Source organism: Lynx rufus, unplaced genomic scaffold (genome assembly GCF_022079265.1).
Source record: "Lynx rufus isolate CCGP_SWC_20201006 ecotype Redwood Valley unplaced genomic scaffold, mLynRuf1.p SCAF_8, whole genome shotgun sequence".
Classification (NCBI taxonomy): domain Eukaryota; kingdom Metazoa; phylum Chordata; class Mammalia; order Carnivora; family Felidae; genus Lynx; species Lynx rufus.
The window spans coordinates 23,388,670-23,411,912 of record NW_025814896.1 but is presented as its reverse complement, the minus strand read 5'-3'; the positions used below and the strand labels follow the sequence as shown (position 1 = coordinate 23,411,912).

The 23,243-nt window shown below is 42.2% G+C and overlaps 1 protein-coding gene and 2 non-coding genes across 4 annotated transcripts in view; 2 read left to right on the top strand and 1 right to left on the bottom strand.

Moving 5' to 3' along the window:
- Positions 1 to 23,243, top strand: part of PHF20 (PHD finger protein 20) — a 173,159-nt gene that overhangs the window by 142,333 nt on the left and 7,583 nt on the right. For both annotated transcript variants that reach the window (XM_047068404.1, XM_047068403.1), the window contains exons 11-17: positions 318 to 416; positions 1,749 to 1,913; positions 3,128 to 3,306; positions 11,142 to 11,241; positions 14,141 to 14,336; positions 20,487 to 20,892; positions 22,878 to 23,061. In XM_047068404.1, coding sequence (XP_046924360.1) covers positions 318 to 416; positions 1,749 to 1,913; positions 3,128 to 3,306; positions 11,142 to 11,241; positions 14,141 to 14,336; positions 20,487 to 20,892; positions 22,878 to 23,061 — 1,329 coding nt within the window. The remainder of the gene's footprint in view (positions 1 to 317; positions 417 to 1,748; positions 1,914 to 3,127; positions 3,307 to 11,141; positions 11,242 to 14,140; positions 14,337 to 20,486; positions 20,893 to 22,877; positions 23,062 to 23,243) is intronic.
- LOC124504455 (U6 spliceosomal RNA) lies at positions 11,603 to 11,705 on the bottom strand. Its single transcript, XR_006960432.1, has one exon. It is a non-coding gene; the product is annotated as a U6 spliceosomal RNA (small nuclear RNA).
- Positions 19,351 to 19,455, top strand: LOC124504448 (U6 spliceosomal RNA). The gene has a single exon (XR_006960427.1). It is a non-coding gene; the product is annotated as a U6 spliceosomal RNA (small nuclear RNA).

Below are 23,243 nucleotides of genomic sequence, written 5' to 3'. Positions count from 1 at the left end.
TCACTCTTTACCTCTGCTGTTGAAGCATGAAAGCACCCATCATCAACAAATGCTCATCAACAAATGAGCATAGTGTGTTTCAATAAAACTTAAAATAACAGGCAATGAGCCAGAGTTTGCCCACCATTGATCTAAAGACTAGATGATGCGAGAAGGGTTTCTAGAGCCTTGAGGGGTTGGAAGGTGACCTAGGCAGAACCAGATCCAGAACTCTGTTTTGTTGCCAATTTTAATTCTTCACATTGGACATACACTTGAGAATAGACATCTCAGTGTTAAAAACAAAATGTTAAGCCAATACTTGTATTTAATTCCAGCTGCAAAAGACAAGGAAAAGAATAAAGAGAAGAAATTCAAAGAATTTGTGAGAGTGAAGCCAAAGAAAAAAAAGAAAAAGAAAAAGAAAACCAAACCTGGTAATTTTCCCCTTCACTTGGGTTTCCTACCATGGGATTAGGAGGGGTTACTTTCTCCCCATTCCTGGCCTCTGAGCCTGCACTGAGGAGAGGAGGGGCCAGTGGGCCTTTACTGGAGCTTGTGGGATCAGCTTAGCATGAACCCTGCCAGGGCAGGAGTCTGCTCAACCTGGGTGTTACAAGGCCACATTGACATTTAGGAAGGCCTTCTTTCTTGGCTGCGTTGGCCACCGTGCCCTGTCATAGAATAGTGCACATGAAAGCATTATAATAGGAGAGGATATGCAGATTAATGGCTATTTGCATACGCAACTCTTTTCTGTTGTTTTTTAAAGATTTTATTTTATTTTATTTTTATTTTTTAAGTAGGCTCCATGCCAAATGCAGGGCATGAACTCATGACCCTGAGATCAAGATTTGCATGCTTCACCAACTGAGCCAGCCATGCACCCTTAAAGATTTTATTTATTTTTATTTATTTTTTAATGTTTATTTATTTTTGAGAAAGAGAGAGCCCAAGTCAGGGAAGGGCAGAGAAAGGGAGACACAGAATCCAAAGCGGGCTCCAGGCTCTGACCTGTCAGCACAGAGCCCTACTCAGGGCTTGAACTCACAAGCCGTGAGATCATGACCTGAGCCGAAGTTGGACACTTAACCAATTGAATCAACTAGGTGCCCATAAAGATTTTGTTTTTAAGTAATCCACACCTAACATGGGGCTTGAACTCATGATTCTGAGATTGAGTCGCATGCTCCACTGACTCAACCAGCCAGGCCCCCCTTTTAAAATTTGTTTTGTTAGTTTTGTTTTTGTTTTTGTTTAAATAATCTCTATACCCAGCACAACATGGGGCTTGAACTCACAACCCCAAGATCAAGAATCACAGGTTCTAGCGACTAAGCCAGGCAGGCACCCCTTACATACACAACTCTTAAACACATACCTCTAAATCTTTCAAGAAAGGATTACTTCTTGAAAATTGTGTGTCTAGCTCCCACAAAAATGTTGATTAAGAAAATCAGGGTTCCAACCTTGGGAGCTAAAGGGATGCCATGTTTTATTCTCAGTGTTATCTTCTGGCTTAGAAAACCAGTCTTATCAGGAAAAGAGGGAGAAGGGTGATGGTGAGGAGGAAGCTTTTGGTTTTGAGGTTTTTCAAGGTAGCTGGAAGTATTAATCCCTAAATCTATCCTCCACACCCCTTTGTCGTTGACTTGCTCCTCAGACTTTGAGTTGTTTGAACAGCAGTGCTGTTGGTTGGATGGGATTGATTCTGGAATGCTTTGATGATGTGTTGGGGTACTAATTCCTTCCTGATCCTGTTCTTTCAGAATGCCCTTGCAGTGAGGAAATCAGTGATACATCTCAGGAACCTTCTCCACCCAAGGCATTTGCTGTCACCAGGTGTGGGTCCTCACATAAGCCTGGGGTCCATATGAGCCCGCAGCTCCATAGCTCAGAATCTGGAAACCATAAAGGGAAAGTGAAAGTAACTGGTAAGGAGGCTGTCTGCTGGCTTCATCATTTGAATAGGACCACAGTCTGAGAAGGCTGGATTTATATTGACACTGTAACTTACTTCCCAGGTCCTCTGCAAGTACAGTGGGTTATATTTTCAAAATAAAAAACTACATCAAATAAAAGAAAGGCTATTAGCTGTGCCTTTCCTAAACTTCCCTTTTCTCTAACTTTGGTCTACTTTGGTCTTGGTTGAATGCCATTCCAGTGTGTCTATAACCAAATCCATTATACCCCATCCTCTTGCACACTTGCCCTTCTCAATCCTTCATTTCTTATTGATGGACTCTGCATTTAACCTGGTTGCTTGTGGAAATCTGAGTCAACCTGGAAACCTCCTCTTCTGGGGGCGCCTGGGTGGCGCAGTCGGTTAAGCATCCGACTTCAGCCAGGTCACGATCTCGCGGTCCGTGAGTTCGAGCCCCGCGTCAGGCTCTGGGCTGATGGCTCAGAGCCTGGAGCCTGTTTCCGATTCTGTGTCTCTCTCTCTCTCGGCCCCTCCCCCGTTCATGCTCTGTCTCTCTCTGTCCCAAAAATAAATAAAAAACGTTGAAAAAAATTAAAAAAAAAAAAAAAAAGAAACCTCCTCTTCTGTAGCAATTTAGAGGGTGATTGTGAGTTTGGAAGGGATTAATAAGTATATGGAAACTACTTCGAACAGTATCTGGTACAAAATAAGTGGTCAGTAAAGGTTAGCTGTAATTATAACTTATGAGGCACCAAGATCTAGTGATTCTAGTTCTGATTATCCCTGGAATCTACCCACTTCATTTCCCACTGTCTGCAGAGTTTTTAAGGTGGATCTGGATATAGACTTGATGGTAAGTCAGTTCCTGGCTCGATGGGATGAGATGGAGGAACATATTTGAGTCCTTAGGATGATCTGTGTAGTTGATGGGGAGTTGGACCTTCTCTGCTGTTGTGCTCTGTGACCTTGAGTAGCCACTTACCTTGGGCCTCACTCAGTAAAATGAGGAAATGGAGTTCAGTTCATTGCCAGGTAGCATACATCATTTAGGCTGTCATTAGATGACAGGCCCAAGGAATAGATTGGAGTTCCCATTTCTGAGTTCTGTGAAAGTTCATAGAGGAGTGGGGCTGTAAGGTCATTTCCACTCTTGATATCCTAGGTTTTTAGAAAGATTATAACTATAATTTAAAATAGTGACTGTTGTTTTCCTTTTCCTCTCAGAGGAGGATAATCTGAGTGAGTCCTCTTCTGAGAGCTTTCTTTGGAGTGACGAGGAGTATGGCCAAGATGTTGATGTGACTACCAACCCAGACGAGGAACTCGATGGGGACGACCGCTATGATTTTGAAGTGGTCCGCTGCATCTGTGAGGTTCAGGAAGAAAATGACTTCATGATTCAGGTAGGTAGAGCTTCCAGGAGACAGACGTTGAGAAACACAAACTAGTCCTTAGAGGGAATTTTGAGCGACTGCAGTTTGAGGCCATTAAACACAATAGGTTATGTTAGAAGCCTCAGCCAGATAGGCAGTAATAGCAGAAGCACTTGAGCTTTACTTTGTAGTGCAGCTTCCTCTGAATCTCAGACTGGTGTAAATAGCCCATTAGTAGACTAAGAGAAGACTTGAGATACCACTGAGTCTGAAAGTCTCCTGCTCTGCTTGGGGCAGCTGGGACCCACCAATGGGAAGAGGCTTGCCTGTGGTCACACAGTAAGGAGTTGAATAACAGGGATCCAAATCTCTGGAGTGGCAGCTGAATCTTCCTATGGTCCCTTACTTTCTCTCTGATATAAAATTTCTGTATGGCCTAAAGAAATGGAGGCCAGTTTTATAACTTGTCTGTTTCTTATTCTTTATTTTCCTAACATTTGTATCTGTCATCTCCATCCCTGGATTTGCCTATGGGGTAGGCCTCCTCCGCTGCTTGGGGAGACCATCACTGGCCAGAGCCTGCTTGCCTCTGGCCCTTCTCTTGCTCTTAATGACAGTTCTGGTGAAGGTGGCTGCTGTCTGGCTGACTCTAAAGGCTGTTATAAATACCCTGCGTGTCTTGGCAGCTGCCTGGACTGTCCAAGGAACCTGAGTTTTTAAAGTAAGTCATGGTTATATTGGTTAGGATTCTTTGGGTATTTGTTTTTGAATAGCCTTCATGGTAATCTCTGGGAATTCAGAGTACATGAATGGTTTCAAATAGCACCTTGTATTTTTGACCTTTAGTAAGCCTCAGGTCAGTGGTTTTCAGACCTTTTCAACATCAGAACCCCTTTTCCTATGAATTCTTTCATAGAATCACAAAATGTCTAACAAGTTAAATGCAGTAGTTTTGAAAATTCAGAATAAGTCATCTTCACTTTTGAGTTCAGAAATGTGAATGTCATGCTTTTCCTTTTTTTTTTTAATGGCATGCTTTTCCCTATGAAGTCTCCTATGCCATCAGGGTTCTGAGTGACAGTTGCCAACTTGGAGCATTTCAGTGATTCAGTAGGTTTTCTCTTTTTGTGACATGGCCATTTGTATAGGTGACTCTTCCTAAACAGCAGGCTGTGTGGTCATTTTGGTTAAACAGAGATGGGAGGGAAAGCTTTGTTCTGAGTATAGCACAATAGTGAGCGAGCCTAGCAGTACAGAATTATATGTACTGGTGGGTTGTGTTGTCTTAGTCTTGACTTTAAGTTTGGAATACATTTGAATGTGCATTTTTTGTTTTAGTTTTGAAAAATAGACCTATTTTTTTTTTAATTTTTTTTTTAACGTTTATTTATTTTTGAGACAGAGAGAGACACAGCATGAATGGGGGAGGGGCAGAGAGAGAGGGAGACACAGAATTGGAAGCAGGCTCCAGGCTCTGAGCCATCAGCCCAGAGCCCGACGTGGGGCTCAAACTCGCAGACCGCGAGATCGTGACCTGAGCTGAAGTCGGATGCTTAACCGACTGAGCCACCCAGGCGCCCCAAATAGACCTATTTTTAAAAAGACACCCATTTGCAGAAGCTCAGTAGACTAGAACTTGAAAACTAATACAACATGGAAACTATTGTTTTAGTAGAATATTTTTTTAAGTTTGGTTTTTAAAAGGATGTCGAGGGGCGCCTGGGTGGCTTGGTCGGTTAAGCGTCCAACTTCGGCTCAGGTCATGATCTCACGGTCCGTGAGTTCGAGCCCCGCGTCGGGCTCTGTGCTGACAGCTTAGAGCCTGGAGCCTGTTTCAGATTCTGTGTCTCCCTCTCTCTGCCCCTCCCCTGTTCATGCTCTGTCTCTCTCTGTTTCAAAAATAAATAAACGTTAAAAAAAATAATAAATTAAAAAAAATAATAAAAGGATGTTGATTGGGGAACCTGGGTGGCTCAGTTGGTTAAGCGTCTGACTTTGGCTCAGGTCATGATCTCACCAGCTCATGAGTTCAAGCCCCACGTCGAGCTCTGTGCTGACAGCTCAGAGCCTGGAGCCCACTTTGGATTCTGTGTCTCCCCCTCTCTCTGCTCCTCCCCCACTCATGCTCTGTCTCTCTCTCTCACTCACTCTCTCCTTCAAAAATAAACAAACGTTAAAAAAAAATTAAAAAAAAAAAGGATGTTGATTGTTAGTTTTTATCTTTACTCTGTGGGCGTGTGCTCAGTTCTGGGCTTTGGAAGCCTGGTTTGGTCTTCATTTGTCCATAGGAATCTTTAGTGGGTGAGTAATGAAGGGTCTTGCTGGCAAGACTATTCTAGTTAATCAGTATAAGAGACCTGCTTCTGATTCACTGTACTTTTTCCATTGATTTTCCTATAAGTAGCAAGGATTAGAGGGGGTTTGGGCAGGGGGAGAACTTTGTGTGTCATTATGTGCTAAATGAAGAAACTTACTTAGATTTGGAGCTGTTGAGGCCATGCCAACTGTTACAAGGCAGAGTCTGGAAGTGACTTCCATCTCCAACTTCCTAGGCTCTACATGGTCATCTCCTAGCTCAGCTCAGCTCAATGCTTGTGACTTCCTGTCTGGTATTGTGATGATGAGCTCACTTCGGAACACCTTGGATTTTGCTGTGGAAGACTTTTCTGTGCTGTCTGCTTGCTGTCCAGCTGGTTTTATGGCATAGAAGGACAGTTTTGACTTCCTGTCATGAGCAATATACCTTTTCCACTCAGTAAGTTTAGCAAAAGGCATACATTAGGAAGGAGCTAACTGGAACAAATATAATTTAAACTTCATAAATGTATTCATTTACATGTGTTCATCACCCAGGAAGATGCAATAATTATTTTTTAAATAAATTTTTAACTTACATTGATAATTTGCACCACCCTAGAATACATTTAGAGTTAGTTATGTAGAAGAGGCATACCTTACTTTAAAGGAATAATTTTCTCTAATCATTTTAATTAACTTTATTGGTATTAGATTTTATTTGCCAGTGCTAATAATTTATATCATTGGGAGGTTAATAATCATGAATATTTGAGAAATCTTTGTGCCACATAAAAAATGAACATCAGGAAATCCGTTTGATACTCAAATTATTTTAATTGCTTTAGGGCAGGTTTGGGCAAACTTTTTCTTAAAGGGCTAGGTGATAAATTTTGTAGGCTTTGAGGGCCATGTGGTCTTTGTTGAAACTACTCAGCTCTGCCTCAATCATGCGTAGGCATTATGTAATGAATGAACATGGCTGTGTTCATATGAGACTTTATTTACAAAAACAGGACTGGAACTGAATTTAGCCTCTGGGCAGTAGTTTGCCCTAGACTAATAATATTTGTTAGGTTATGTGCCAAACCCAGTAAAAATTGTGTATCAGTTTTAAACAGAAGCCCATTTTAAAAGCTTTGTTTGTTTTAAAGTTTATATTGTTTATTTGTTGCTGGCTAATGCATTCACATAGTTCAAAGTCCAAAAGGTATATACATAGATATACAGAGGAAATCTGACCCCCCACTTCTCCTTCCCTCAAAGCAGCCCTTATCAACTTCTCATGTAGCATTCTGGAAACACTCTGTGACTAATCAAGCAATAACAAATATATTCTCTACATTTTTTTCCTTTTTTTTTTGGTGTAAAATAACAAAATTTACCATTTTAAACCATTTTTAAGTGTATGTGGCATTAGGTGAATTGGCATTGAGTACATTCACATTGCTGTGCAACTATCTTTTTTTTTTTAAACACAAATGTTGTTTTATATGTAGTATTTTCAGTATCTTCTCATTTAACAATAGTTGAAGACTATTCCATTTTCAAACATAAAAAAGCTTTTTCATTTTTTTTAATGTTTTATTTTTTGAGAGAGAGTACAGGTGGGGGAGGGGCACAGAGAGAGAGGAGGACAGAGGATCCGAAGCAGGTTCTGCACTGACAGGCTTACAGCAGTGAGCCCGATGCAGGGCTCAAACCCATGAACTGTGAGATCATGGCCTGAGCCGAAGTTGGACGCTTAACTGACTGAGCCACCCAGGAGCCCCTTCATTTTTTTTTTTTTTTTTTATGGCTGCATAATGAATGGATAGATCATCATTTATTTAACCCTTCCCCTGTTGATGACATATAGATTGTTTCTAACCTTAACAGTAATATAATGAATAATTTTTTGTAGGTGTATCTATGAGACCAAGTTTTGGAAGTAGAATTCCTGGGCCACAGGTTATGTGCATGTCTAAATTTGACAAATGTTATTTTTTCTCATAGCAATATTATATAAACCCTCCCTGAAGGTTGTACCAAAGAACAGTCTTAGGAGCACCTTGTTCAGTACAGAGTATTATCAGACTTTATCTTTGCTTTTCAGATAAGGGAAAAAATAGTCTTATTGGTATAACCATTTTGTAATTTATTTTTAAATACACTTAAAAAAAAGTTTCGTACTTGTAGCATTTGGAAAATGCAGAAAATCACGAAGAAGAAAACAATTACCCGTATTATTTTTACCCCAGGGATAACTGCTATTAATATTTTGGAACACACATATACATGTGCATATAAATGAAAATTATGCTCTATAAATAGTTTTTTATGAGACTAACACATTTATAAAAGCAAATGTTTATTATAAAAACTTCAGACAGTGCATAAATGTATACAGAATTAGTTGATATTTATAGGGGCATCTGACTGGCTCAGTCAGTAGAGCATTTGACTCTTGATCTTGGGGTCATGAGTTCGAGCCCCATGTTGGGTATAGATATCACTGAAATAAACTAAAAAAAAAAAGGATTACTTGATATTTTTATGTAATCCCCAAACCTAGAAATGCTAATGTGTATTGCATATTATTAGTTGGGTTTATTTGAACATCTTTTTATTTAAGAATTAGATTTTTTTTTTAATGTTCATTTAGTTTTGAGAGAGAGAGTACAAGTGGGGCAGGGGCACAGAGGTAGACAGAAGATCTGAAGATAGCTGTTCACAGACAGCAGACAGCCCAATGTGGGGCTCAAACCCACGAACCGCGAGATTATGATTTAAGCCAAAGTCAGACACTTAACCGAATGAGCCACCCAGGTGCCCCCAAAGAATCTAATTCTTGGGGCGCCTGGGTAGCTCAGTTGGTTGAGCATCTGACTTCAGCTCAGGTCATGATCTTAGCACTTGTGTGTTCACGCCCTGCATCGGGCTTTGTGCTGACAGCTCAGAGCCTAGAGTCTGCTTTGGATTCTGTCTCTCCCTCTCTCTCTGTCCCTCCCCCACTCGCACATTGTCTTTCTCTCTCTCTCAAAAATAAATAGACATTTTAAGAAAAAGATTTCTTTCCTTTGACTTGTCTGTTCATGTCCTTTATCCATCTTTCTGTGTATGGTTGGTTGTTTTCCTACTTGTTTGTATAGCCTTTTTGTAGACACATTCTTGTATCAGTTGTGAGAAGAGTTAAAAATATTTGAATATTTGTACGTGCTTTGTCATCTTTTGACTTCCAGATTTTTTGAATCAACTATATCAAACTTTTCTTTGATGGCTTCTGAGATTTGAATAACAATTGTTTCCTCATTAGAAGTTCATAAAAATTTATAACAATTCTCTCATGGTTGATTCTGATACTTTTGAAGTTTCACTTATTTTTCTTAAAGCTGTATAAATATTTGAACCACCTGGAATTTTTCTTGGTATAAGGTGTGAGAGCTATGGCTACCCAGTTGTCCCAACACATGCCTCATTATTGAGATGTTACCTTTTCTTACTTTATTTCCATATGTATTTGGATTGCTTTTTTGGATTCTCCTTTTCCATTGATCCATCTGTTTATATATTGCTTGGACGATTCTATTTTACTTATTTTATCTTTGTAATATTTTTTAAATATCTGATAGGGCTAGTACCCCCTTTTATTCTTTTTTTAACAAATTTCCTGGCTGTTAATTTTAGGATCAGCTTCTATCCAGTTCCACAGGTATTCATTTATTGCTTATTTTTGTTATTTTTTAAATTTTTATTGTTTTCATAAATTTAACCTAAGGACAAAAGACATCATTATGATGGCTCTTGCTATCCAGGAATAAGATATACCTTACCTTTGAATTAAGTCTTTGTGTCCTTTAAATAGTATTTTAGAATTTTCTTCATAGAGATTTTGCATGTTTTATTCTTAGATATTCCTGGATATCTTATCTTAGATATTCTGTTCTTAGATAGTCTTAGGTTTATTCTTAGATATTTTACCCTTTCTGTTGTTATTCTTGTTCACTTCTAAATTTAAACTTCTAAAAATGAATGCCAAACCCATATGTAAAAAGTTATTTTGAAGTTTTCAACTTAACTATATTTGATTGAATTTTAGTGAACCCTAGTTCTCAAGACACTTAAAAACTCATTGGTGAGACAGACTTTCATTCTTAATTCTGTTTTCTGCTACTAACTCCCTGTGTTAGTGTGCACTCTTTACTTTCCCTCTCAGCCCTAGTTCCCTCATCTGTCAGTTGAAGAATTTGGATCGGTTCTGAATCTGTCTTCCAGCTTTGCTTCCAGCTATTGATTCTGATGCAGTTAGCCTTCTAGAGGATTCATATTTGCCCACGAAAGCCCTCTTGATGCCAGGGCCTGTCTGACTCCAAATAGATGAGGACTTTAGTTCCTTGTGGCTAGGCTGGTGGCCCACCCTCAAGGCCATGCTGGGAAGGAAGGAAGCTCATTGTCCACCTTCCAGAGCTGTCCACTTGGTTAGGTAGTTAAAGGCTTAGGGTCCTGATTTGAGATTGTATGAAGTGTCCTAGTATCTGATTTGGTATCACTTTTCCTTTCCATTCCCTCCTCTGGACCCTTAGCCCTCAGGCTTACTATCCTCAGGCCATCCACACAACTCCCAGTGCTGCCTGCCCTCATTCATTGTCTGCTTCTTTCTTTCCCCCTTTGGCTCCTCCCCCTTCTTCTCCACACTTTCCCTATAGCCCCTTACCCAAGTAAGGCAGTGGAGCCTCAGGGAAAAAGAACTAGCTTTGCCATTAGCCAGGCCTGTGTTCTGACAGGCTTCTCTTCACCATTGCTTCTCTTCAGCTGTGTGACCTTTGGTAAGATTTAGAGAGAATAAACTTGAAGTGCTAACATGTGATTACTCCAGGAGCTAGCAAAGTAAATTAGGTTGTCCATTAGTAGTAGTAATAGGTGCCTAATACATAAAGACTATGTGCTGGGCTCTGTGATGGGAACTTTTATATATATGACTGGTGATTCCTCACAAACAGCCCCACATGGTCAATAGGAATAGTACCCGATTTTGTAAATGGAGAAAACTGAAGCCCCAGGAGGAGAAGTGACCTATGCAAGGTCATACAGCTAATGAATGTCTGAGCTAGAATTCAAACTTGGGTTTTGTCATTCCAAGTTAAATCTTCCTCTGAGGACTTGAACAGTTTTTCCTCTGTTCTCATAAAGCGATCAGAAAAGTGAAGCCTCTAGAAATGGAGAGAAAACAGTCGTTTTTGTAAGATCACACTATTTTATAGATCTAAAAATGATCTTCATCTGTGCTGTCCGGTGCAAAAGCCACCAACCTCATGTGGCTGTTGAGCACTTAGGATGTGGCTAATAGGACCAAGGAACTGAATTTTAACTTAATTTGTTAATTTAAATGTAAAGAGCCACAGGTGGCCAGTGGCTGCCATAGTGGCAGGCACAGTTGTAGATGAGGGGTTGCAGCTCAGCTCCTGAGTAGGTCAATTGGGAGTGCTCTCCCTCCCTGATCCTTCTCCTGCCCCTCCCCTTATAGTGGGTCTTATTTTTGGATAGAGGATACCTTCTGAGTTTAATTTTTATTGCTTCTTTAATTCTAACAGTGTGAAGAGTGCCAGTGCTGGCAGCATGGGGTCTGCATGGGATTACTGGAAGAAAATGTGCCAGAGAAATACACCTGTTATGTTTGCCAAGACCCTCCAGGTAGAGATTTCTGGAGTTAGGGATGTTAACAAATGTAGCCTTTTCCACAGCTGGCCGTGAAGCAGCCTGTCTGTGGTCTTGAGACTCATTTCTTCGACATTGGCTAGACTGACTCCTCCTTGCCCCTGCTGCTAGCTCACTTGGCCTGCTGTCCTGAACTTTGCAGTGAGAGAGTATGTGTGAAGCCTGTGGAAGGCCTGGCCTGGAGCTAGAATTATTTCTTTATTGTTATGAAAATGGTATAAGATCTATCCTCTTAACAAATTTTTAAGTATACAATACACTATTGTTTATAAACTGTAAACACAGTATTGTACAGCAGGTCTCTAGAACTTTTTCATCTTGCATGACTGAAACTCTAAAAATTGTGTAATGCCTTACAGATATGCGTGTCATCCTTGCTTACTGGCATAGTCTTGTCTGTATTGTGCCAGTTTTAGAATATGTGCTGCTGGAGCAAGCACCTTTTCCTTTTATTGAGGGTTCATGAAGAGGTGGGCTCTGTCTTTGGCTTTTTGGGGCTGTTGGAGGTTAGGAATATGCCTCTGCTCCCTCTGGTGGCACCTGCCCTCCATTGCGTCACCTGGAAGAGAGATCTGCCCTTGAGGGGAAGGGGAAAGGTATATATATAGTTGGTAGAGCTTGACTGCTACCCAAAGCAGTGAATTAATTCCTTAGCAGAATCAGTTAAGTTTCATTGTTCATGGCCTCATGGCTGGCCTGTGGCTCTTAGGTGCCCCTTTCCAGAAGTCTTAAATCTGTGGTTCTTGTCTTGCTGTCAGTGGAGTGGTTACATCTTCTCCCTTCACCACCGGTAAAGTTTCTCCCCTTGGCTCCAGTCCCATGATCCCCTTACAAGGCTAGACAGTGTTCAAGAGCCTCTACTTCTGTTGATTCTTTTAGTCCTATGAGGTGGGTCTGGTAGGAGCTCCTATTCCTGTTTTTACTTATGAGGAAGAAATTGGTGCCTAGGGACATGAATGACTTTCCCAATCTCATAAAGAAAATTGGAATTAGAACTGGCTTGTGGGGCCAAATCTTGATTTTGTTGGTTGTGTAGGGAGGGTCTAGTCACCATAGTTTGTTTTCTAGCAAGTGTGTCCCTTTGGGACCTGATGACCTCAGTCATGGTACTGTATCTCCTTGTGCTGGATGAGTCTATAGATGGAGAGGAATCTGCCCAATTGCTGCTTTTTCCCCGAGGAAAGAATATGGTCAGAAGATTAGTCTGTGATACTATCCATGGGCAGGATCTCAGAGACCACTCAGTTTAGCCCTGATATTTGATAGGTGAGCAAATATAGGCCCAGAAGGAACATGAAGGGGCCAAGGTCAGTCAGCCAGATAATGCTAGATAGGAGAGGAGAACCACTGCCTTGACCTTTGTCTTGTAAAACAGGTGTTACTGCTCTGAATCCTGCTGCTCAGGCCCCTCCTGCAGCAGCTGCCTCTGAGAGGCCACACATAATCCCTGGGGCTCCTTGGCACTGTTTACAAATCTGTTTACTTTATTTTCTCTCACTCCTTCCCTCCGTTTCCCCCTTTTTACAAATCATACACACCATCTTCATCAACTCCTCTGCACTCCTTTGAACTTTTACAACTCTGATTGCCAACACTGCAAATAGACTCCTCCTTGAATTGAGTGCTGTCTTTTACATTTAAAGGCAGTGTTTGACTCTGCAGTGTCTTGGGCCAGGAGTTTAACCTAACACTTATTCTTTAAAGGTTACTTATAGATGTTTTTAACAGAATCGAGGTGCATCCCTACCATGTGTTTTAGTAAAGCCAGAAAGAGCCCAAGGACCTTGATAGATATTACATGGGTTATTTAAGGGTTTTTATAGATAGTGGGAGGTAAAAATGCCTGTCTGGTTGAAATCTTTTCTCTAGGCTTTTGGAGCAGGAAACACCACCAAGTCATGTATGGTTGTGTTTTCAGTTCTTCCTAGGGATCCCTGTAATGAATAAGATCACTGAAACCATCCAATTCATATGTCACTTTAACAGATGGGAAATGGAGGTTCAGAGAAGGGAGAGTGCCTGACTATTTAGTAAGGTGGTATGTGACAGTTGGAAGGAGGATTTGGACCTTGTTTTCATTTGATAAATCCATTTCAGATGTATTTTGCTAAATGCTGGGGTTACAACTATGAATAAGGTGCTTCCTATTATTCTTGCTCTTAGTGGAGTTGGCGCCAGAAACAGATGTCAGAATAAGTAAAATAAGCAAGAAGATGTTAGATAGGGATGAATGCTTTGGGGTGGGGGGCAGGGGGCGGGGGTGGGGAGGAGGAAGCAACCAGATAGGGAATGAGTAGGAGGCTTTTGAAGAGGCTTTCTTACTTTGGAAGATAACAAAAGGCCTCTCTGAGGAGGTGGAAAGATGCCAGTTCTGTGGTTTGGGGAATGGTACTCCAGACAGAGAGGATGTTAGGATAGAGATCCTAAGACTGAAAAGTGGGATATGTTCCAGAAACTGAAAGGAGGCCACTGTAAGGGTAAGGCAAGGAGGGCAGGAAGGAGCTGGGTGCTGTTGGCCTCATTAGGCCAGTGTTAGGGCTTTGGCTTTTCTTTTGTATGTAGTAGGAAGTCATTGAAGGTTTTAAATAGGAGAAGTAATGATGTGATTTAAATTTAAAGAGGTACCCAGGTTCCCACTCCACCTCTGGCCAGTTCTAGGAGTTCAGGAAATTTACATCTTACTGCTTTATCCCCAACCCCTATTAGGGAGCCTGGCATGTAGTAAATGTATATTGGTGCCAAGTAAATGTATATTGGATGAATGAATAAAATGAACACACCAATCCATCCTTCCAATAATTTATGTGATGATTGTACAATGATGCAGTGGTTTCCATCAGGCCATGTATTAACTCTCTTATTGTCACTGCTTTAGGTCAGAGGCCTGGCTTCAAGTACTGGTATGACAAAGAGTGGTTGAGCAGGGGACATATGCATGGCCTGGCATTCTTAGAAGAGAACTACTCCCACCAGAATGCCAAGAAGATTGTGGCCACCCACCAGCTTCTTGGAGATGTGCAGAGAGTGATCGAGGTTCTGCATGGCCTGCAGCTCAAGATGAGCATCTTACAGTAAGTGCAGCACCTGCAGCTTTGGGGAGGAGTCACATCTGACATCGTGGCGGGGGAGGGCAGGATAAATTTGAAAAATTGGAAAGACACAAAATCAGTGATAAGACAAATGAGTTTGAGACCTTTACTAAAAATTCTCAGTTACACGATAAACATTTTTTTGAAAAAAAAATCAACCATATACAGGTATAATTTACATATAATTAAGTTTGCTAATCTTAAAGGTTCATTTAGGGTTCTTTTTTTAATTATGTTTTGATGTTTGTTTATTTTTGAGAGAAAGAGACAGAGTGGGAACAGGGGAGCGGCAGAGAGAGAGGGAGACACAGAATCTGAAGCAGGCTCCAGACTCTGAACCGTCAGCACAGAGCCGGACACAGGGCTCAAACCCACAAACTGTGGGATCATGACCTGAGCTGAAGTTGGATGCTTAACTGACTGAGCCACCCAGGCAGCCCTAGGTTTTTTTTTTTTAATGTTTATTCATTTTTGAGAGAGAGAGAGAGAGTGTGTGTGTGCCTGCATGCCTGTGGGGCAGGAGCAGGGAGAGAGGGCGACAGAGGATCCAAAGTGGGCTATGTGCTGACAGCAGAGAGCCCAAGTCAGACTTGAACTCATGAACCATGAGATTGTGACCTGAGCCGAAGTAACCGATTGAGCCACTCAGGCACCCCAAGGGTTCATTGAGTTTTGACAAATGTATAGACCCTTGTAACCACCACCATTATCAAAATATGGTGTATGTATATATAGTTTAGTTTGTTTACTATTTTGCTGTACAGTTCTGAATTTTCTTTTTTAGTTTTTTTTTTTTTTTTTTTGATGTTTGTTTTAGAGAGAGAGAGCATGAGCAGGAGAGGGGCAGAGAGAGAGGGAGACACAGAATCTGAAGTAGGCTCCGGCTCCGAGCTGTCAGCACAGAGCCTGATGTGGGGCTTGAACTCATGAACTGTGAGATCATGACCTGAGCTGAAGTTGAACGCTCAACCGACTGAGCCACCAGGCGCCCCCTGAATTTTTTTTATTGTGGTAAAATATACATAATATAAAATTTACCATCTTAACTTTTTAATATACCGTTCAGTAGTGTTAAGTACATTCACCTGTTGAAACCAATCTCCATAACTCTTCATTTTGCAAAAATGAAACTTTGTATCTGGTAAACAACTTCTTACCATTTTCCCTCCTCCCAGCCCCTGATGACTGTCATTCTACTTTGTGTGTCTTTGAATATGACTAGGTACTTCATATAAATAGGATCCTATAGTATTTGTCCTTTGTGAGTAGCTCATTTCACTTTGCACAGTGTCTTCAAAAGTTCATCTGGGAGTGCCTGGGTGGCTCAGTTAGGTGTCCGACTTTAGCTCAGGTCATGATCTCGCGGTTTGTGAGTTCGAGCCCCACATTGGGTTCTGTGCTGACAGCTCAGACCCTGGAGCCTCCTTCAGATTCTGTGTCTCCCTCTCTCTGCCCTCCCCCACTTGCACTCTGTCTTTCTCTTTCTCTCTCTCAAAAATAAATAAACATTAAAAAAAATTTAAAAAAGAAAAGTTCATCTGTATTACAGCCTGTATCAGAATTTCCTTCCTTTTTAAAGGCTGAATGATACTCTATTGTATGTAATACTGCATTTTGTTTATCTAGTCATCCTAAACACCCTTGACTGGTAAACAAAGTAAAATTGAAAGCTGCTGGAAAAGACCATGTTGGCAGGCCTGCTCTCCAGCATAGTGGTTGCTCAGTAAGTATTTTCTCTTCATGGTTTGCTCATGAAAAGAAGTTTTAGGTGTTCTGGTACTATGCTTCTGGCTTTTAGTAGCCAGAAGTTTGAGGATCTAAACTAAGTGTGAATTCCCTTCTGTGGTTGCACTCTATGTGTTAGATGACCCAAGTTTATGTAAGCTCTGAGAAAGACATATCACTCTTACTCGGTCTGTTGGCTTTTATAACTTACCCCCACTTTACCAAATAGGTCATCTGGGGCCTTGCATGGCACAGCTGCTCTCCCATGACTTCCAGGGGTAGAGTCCCGTCTAGAACTCCAGGCCTAGCTCCTGTCAAGTACTTGTCCTAACCTTTCTAACTGTTTCTCAGTGGTTTCATGCATTTTCTTCCTGTATCAGCACAGTCTGTGTAAGGGATTGATTCTCTTGTCAAGAACTTTCTCAGGTTCTCCCATGAGCCTTTCCACAGGGGACCATCAACAATGACAAGCTAGTGCCATGAGTTAGACATGACAGGCCACTCCCCAACAAGGTTTCCTTTGTGCAGATTAGTCCTAGAGGCCCTCAGCATCAGGCAGAGTGTCAGAGCCCTGGGATGGTAGAACTTTCTCTTGTATTCTGGTGATTCTGGTGCACAGAGGCCTAGCTTCAAGAACTGGAATGACAGATGAGCGGTTGAGCAAGGGCACATTCAGACCTGATATATATTGATTTGGGTAAAAGCAAAGGTTCTATAACAGGAATCCCCCAAATAGAGGCTAAAACAAAATGGAATCTTCTTTTTCCATAATGAACGGTCCAAGAGTAGGCAAGGTTCCAGATCAGGTAGATGGCCTTTTTCCAGGATTCCATCTGTGGGCCTGGGGACTTGGGTTCCTTCTGTCATTGCTCTGGCATTCCATTGGGGTTCTTCTCATCTGCATGTTTGAAACAGCCTCACCTGTACCTCAACTGTTCAGCCCCCAGGGGAAAAGAAAGACAGGAGAGAGCAGGCAGTTTTCATGGACGCACCTAACTGCGGGGAAGGCTAGCTATGTGCTGTGTTTGAACCCTGGAGTGAGGATGGAGGTGAGGTTAAGAGAATGGGGAGGTAGTTGCTGGGGGAAGTTAGCTGTCACTGTGATAGTATCTGTTGAGGTGAACTGAATCAAGTGACAGCCCTGGATTAAGATGTCAGCGACAAGCTTTTCCCTCACATTTTATAAAACCAGAAAGCTTTACCCCATGTATACCAAATTAATTTCTTCTTAATGAGATGCCAGAAATCGAGGCAGGTAGAAGGTGGTCCATGTGCGGTCCTGGAAAGCCTCAGGTTATGTTCGTGATTATAAACTTTGTCGTATTTCTTTTCATTTGAGGTTTCAATCAGATGGTGTTCTCTTTCTTCTTACTAAATGCCATTGCTCCTTACCCTAACCCATATCCCGGAACTTTCTCCCTTCCGAATCTCTGATCCCTGAATCATCTTTTTAAAAAAAATTTTAGGGGCGCCTGGGTGGCGCAGTCGGTTAAGCGTCCGACTTCAGCCAGGTCACGATCTCGCGTTCCGTGAGTTCGAGCCCCGCGTCAGGCTCTGGGCTGATGGCTCAGAGCCTGGAGCCTGTTTCCGATTCTGTGTCTCCCTCTCTCTCTGCCCCTCGCCCGTTCATGCTCTGTCTCTCTCTGTCCCAAAAATAAATAAAAACGTAGAAAAAAAAATTTAAAAAAAATTTTAAGTAATCTCTATACACAACATGGGGTTTGAACTCACCCCTGAGATAAGGAGTCGCATGTTCCACTGACTGAACCAGCCAGGTGCCCCCTAGATCCTTCATCCTTATAGCAGTGACTTTGTACTGGAATTAAATCTGACTTCTCCTAGCAATTCAGAAGAGGGTATAGGGTGATCTTGTTCATCATTATATGTGGAGAAAAAATCCTGGGGGCGGGGAGGGAGGTGATCCCAGTATGTGTACACATGGATAGTCTCTGTTGTCACAAGCTCTAGGTCTTCATTCTCAGAAATACTGTTCCTAAGTGGCCTGGCAGGTTTATTATTTTCAAATGCAAAACTCAGTAACTTCAGAGCATTTGTTGTCATTTAAAAAGTGACATGTGGCTATACGTACCATCTTCATGATTGACAGGGTGCACAAAGAAAGGCCAGGGTTATCTTTGTGTGGAGTAGTAGCTGGGGTTTTAGGTCTTACCTGGGAGGGCAAAAATTCTAGGGAGGAGGAAGCAAAGACTTGTGATTTTCATGCAAGAGAAGGTCTATATTGTGGCTTGTATGCTCCAGTTAACAGATTTCAGACTAAGTACACTTGAAAGTTAACAGTGATCCTCATTTTTCCTGATGCAGTTAGGATTTCAGAGGTGTGTCTGGTATCTTGGATTCCTGGTACAGGCTGTGATACCCCCTTGGGGGCGATCCAGGGACCTAGGCTGCCCTGATACTCTCGTCATTTCCTCTCCTTCCCCAGTGGATAGAAGGGGTGTTGGTGATTGCTGGAGTGGGAGAAGTGAGAGAGGTTAGTTGTTAGTTAGTGGAGTTGTAGCTCCTTGGGAACAGAATGTTAGGTTCTGTAAGATCACTCTGGTCTATTCCATTTGTGCAGGAAGGCTTCAGTCAAGTAGGTGTGGAGGGGTACCCATATATGGAGTTGCTGATGAGTGAAGTTTGTGATTTTCTGCTGATCTGGTTTCAGTGTTTTTCAGTTGGGGGCTGGGAAGACACTGTTGACTATATCGTGGGATGATTCTTCTTTATCCCAATCATGTAGGATTGTTCGAAGCATTATAGAATGTTAGGCATTCTCGGATTCAATGAAGTAAATATCAGTAGTACCTTTCAGTCATTGTGGCAATTAGAAAGGTCACTTCACATATCTGTCCATCTCTGAACCAAATAGGAGTAGGTAGCACCTGTCTGTGTCTTTGTTTCCAAACGCTCCCTAGAGGGCACTGCCTTCCCAGCCAGGAACTCTGGGAACTGATGGGTCTTATTCAAGAAATCCACTGTTGTGTTTTCCTTCTCTCCCTCCCTCCCTTCCTTCCTTTTTTCCTTCTTTTCATTTAATGATCAAAGGTAATAATAGAAGTTTTGGGTAGTAAAGAAGAGGTAAAAGGTGAAGTTTATCTAGGGTAGTGGCTTTTAAACTTAAAATGTGTATCCCGCAGTAAGAAATACATTTTAAATTACTCACATGTATAAAGTTGAAACTAAAATTTCACAGGACAGCTACTCTTTCTTAGAATGGTACACTCTGATATTTTATATTCTGTTTTTCTTTTTTCTACGATTGATTATGGTGCTCGCTTCGGCAGTACGTAGACTAAAATTGGAACCATATGGAGAAGATTAGTCTGGCCCCTACAAGGATAATGCATAAATTCGTGAAGCGCTGCAACTGATTATGATCCAATAGATTAATGACCCTCTATTGGTTCAAAACTAAAACAGTGAATGATTCTGGAAGACTAAAGTGATAACACAGTTTTAGGTGCACATACATGTAGGCAGGGCTTTCAACAGATTCTTAAAGGGACGTGTGGTTCAAAAAAGGATCAGAATCCCCTGTTCGTTTGTTCTTTCTTTCTTATTTTTTTAAAACATTTACTTATTTTTGAGAGAGAGAGAGACAGAGTGCAAGTGGGGGAGGGGTTAGAGAGAGAGGGAGACACAGAATCCGAAGCAGCCTCCAGGCTCTGAGCTGTCAGCACAGAGCCTGATGTAGGGCTTGAACCCATGAACCGCGAGATCATGACCTGAGCTGAAGTTGGACGCTTAACCGACTGAGCCACCCAGGCACCCCAGAATCTCTGTTCTTTAACAATAAGGTTTGCTCCTTGGGATGGTGAGAATAAAAGATTTTAGAAAAATTAAAAAAAAATTATTAACAGCTTTTATGTAGATGACTTTGATTCCTACCCCCTTGCCCCGTCATCAGTGTATTTTTGTAACCGAGTGCTATTGCACACCAGGGTTATCATGCCTACTTATTAATAAGTTAAGGTTATTTTTAGTAACTCACATTTGAAGAGTACTTTGCTGCCAACAGAGTACTTTTATTTGAATTAATTCACTTAATCTGTATCAAATTCAGGGCTAATGGCAGATAGAGGGTTAGTCTAGTTCTGCAGAGGAAGGAATGGGAATGAGTCTGGCTGAGTGACTCATCCCAGCTGCACTGCTAATCAGTGGTTGAACTGAAATCTAGTCAGGTCTTCTGACTCCAAGTCCAGTCTTACTCACTGTGAGTGAGTCCACAGTGGGAGCTTGCCTGCAAGTGGTCTCCTCAGAGACCATGGATTTATGTTCCTTTTTGCTTGGCAAATGGTGGCTTGTGGCCAAATGGCCCAAGTGGGAACTCCTCTTCCTATTGGGAGAAACCCCTGTAGTGGTCCCAGGTACTCTAGAGCCCTTTCTATGTTTCCCTCCCAACAGAAGCAGACAGCATCCTGATCTGCAGCTGTGGTGTCAGCCTTGGAAACAGCACTCAGGGGAGGGGAGACCTCATTCCAAACACATCCACGTTACTGAAGCCAGGAGCAAGGAGGAAGTCCCAAGCTATAGAACTTTGAATGGGGCAGTGGAGAAGCCCTTGCCCCTGCCCCTACCCCGGTCTGTGGAGGAGTCCTATATCACCAGTGAGCACTGCTATCAGAAGCCCCGCGCCTATTACCCTGCTGTGGAGCAGAAGCTGGTGGTGGAAACACGGGGCTCTGCCCTCGACGATGCAGTCAACCCCCTCCGTGAGAACGGTGATGATTCTCTTTCTCCGCGTCTGGGCTGGCCTCTAGACCAAGACAGGAGTAGGGGGGACAGTGACTCCAAATCTAGCTCCCTAAAGGTATGTGGTTCACATGTATTTGTTCTTTTTTTTTTTTTAATGTTTATTTATTTTTGAGAGAGACAGAGACAGAATGTGAATGGATTAGGGACAGAGAGAGAGGGAGACACAGAATCTGAAGCAGGCTCCAGGCTCCAAGCTGTCAGCACAGAGCCCGACGCGGGGCTCAAACTCACAAGCCATGAGATCGTGATCTGAGCCGAAGTTGGACATTTAACCAAATGAGCCACCCAGGTGCCCCCACATGTATTATTTGTTCTTAATTTAGTGTATGAATGCTTGAGTTCCCCTCCTTAGGGTTCTTTGGGAGAAATTTGTTGTAAAATTGTTTTTAGTTTAAGATTGTATTTAAATGTGCTTATCGTAGGTATGTTTTTGGTCTGTAAAAATGGGTGCAAAGGCAGGAGAGACCAGGTAAACCAGAGATCATTGATTGCAGGAAATGTCCACAAAACCACATAATCACCAGGGTTTGGGGGTGGAGGTGGGAAGAAGCAAGGAGAAAAGGGTTGATTGGCACTTGATAAATGGAAGTAAGTTAGGAAAATGAGTTTTTTCCTTAACAGGGTTTACATTGTAATTCCACCTTGCTGCTGATTCTTAGCATGAGCAAAGGATGAGCCAAGTGTTTTGTTAAGTATAAGGTTTTCAGTACAATTTTGTGGCAGCTTTACTTTGACATTTAACTTTGTAGCCTTGACATAAGAAGAGTCCATTTCGTCAGAATATTTGCTGCTTTCATCACCTTTCCCAAGAATACCTCTCAATTTTTTGTTATTTAAGTCATGCTCTTCTAGAGCCTTTTTGTGTTGTCCTGCTCGTGTTATCATCTTTAACTATTCACTGGTGTTACTCTGTCCTGTCCTGAGTTGGTCAGTAGGGCTTTGTGTAATTGGAGAGCTTCTCCATCCTTGTTATCCTTCCTTTCAGACTTTACCCTGTGGTTGGCATCACCAGCTTTAGATGTGTTAGTACATACTGCCAGGTGGGGCATCCTAGATTATAAGCCCCTCAAAGGTGGGCATTGTACCTCATTCAGCCTGTGCCCTTGCCAGTGTCTAAACAGTGCTGGGCAAGGCTCATGAGACCCAGTTTCAAGTCTGAGCTTAGACACGTACTGTGTGATACATGAGCAGGTCACTTTACCTCCTTGGATATGTCTCCTGTGGGAGAGGCCAGTGACTGTGTCCTCTCCATTATTGTGCAGTGTATCTGTGAAAAGCTCTCAGCACAAAGCTTTGCATAGTCAGCTCTAAATAAATATTAGCTAGGCTGTATTTCATTTCAAATGAATGAATGAATGTATGAATGAATGAATGAATGAATGGTTGAGATCACAAACCCCAGAGAAAGTGTGATTCTGAAGACTAGGCAGATTTCCTAGAGATAGCTGCCCCATAATAAAAAAATGAGAAAATACTGGGCCTAAGCAAGACAACTATGATTAAAAATCTCTTTCGTTGATGGCAAGCTGACCTTAAGCCAGCACTGTGTTTTATAAACCTTATCCTGTTTCATTCTCACGAACCTTTAAAATAGGTTTTACTACTTCCATCTTTCCTGTAAGGTAACAGAGGCTCAGAGAGGCAGAAGAACTAATCCAGGCTCACACATTCAGCAGGACATGGAACGAGGACTTAACACTGCTTTGATTCCTGCCAACTAACATACTAACCCCTGTCTGCACCCACCCTGCTCTACTCTAACCTCAGGGCTCTAGAGCCATTCTGTGAGGCCTATTTCAGACTGGGGCATTGGGGGCCAGTCACTGGGAAGCAGCTATGAGGCCTTGAGGCCCGTGCTGCCTTGTGGTGTTTGCGATTGGTACATGCTTCTGCCTGGTGTGCAAGACAGGAGGAGAAGGAGATAGAGATTTGGAATATTCAAGCTGCAACTGGTTTTTCAGATGGTTGCAAACACTGGCTGTTTGAGAAGGGACTGGGAACTGTCTCCACTCAGTAACTTAAATGCCATTGCATTCCTAGGTGAGGGAATATGTCTCCAAAAAGGTCCTACCTGAGGAAGCCCCGGCTCGGAAGCTGCTGGACAGAGGAGGAGAGGGGCTGCTGAGCTCCCAGCACCAGTGGCAGTTTAACTTGCTGACCCATGTGGAATCTCTTCAGGATGAAGTCACACATAGGATGGACTCCATCGAGAAGGAGCTGGATGGTAGGACTCCTTCTCTGGCTCTCCACAGACAGCTGTATTCTTGCCTCCTTTCTTTTCAGTCTCATCCACCCCCATCCTTCTCTCAAGATGGGCAAGCTTTACTTTTAGTATTTACCAGGCACTGCTAAGGTCTGTGTGATATCAGGAGGCCTCCTTCACTTACCCAGTGCCTTCTGCAAAGC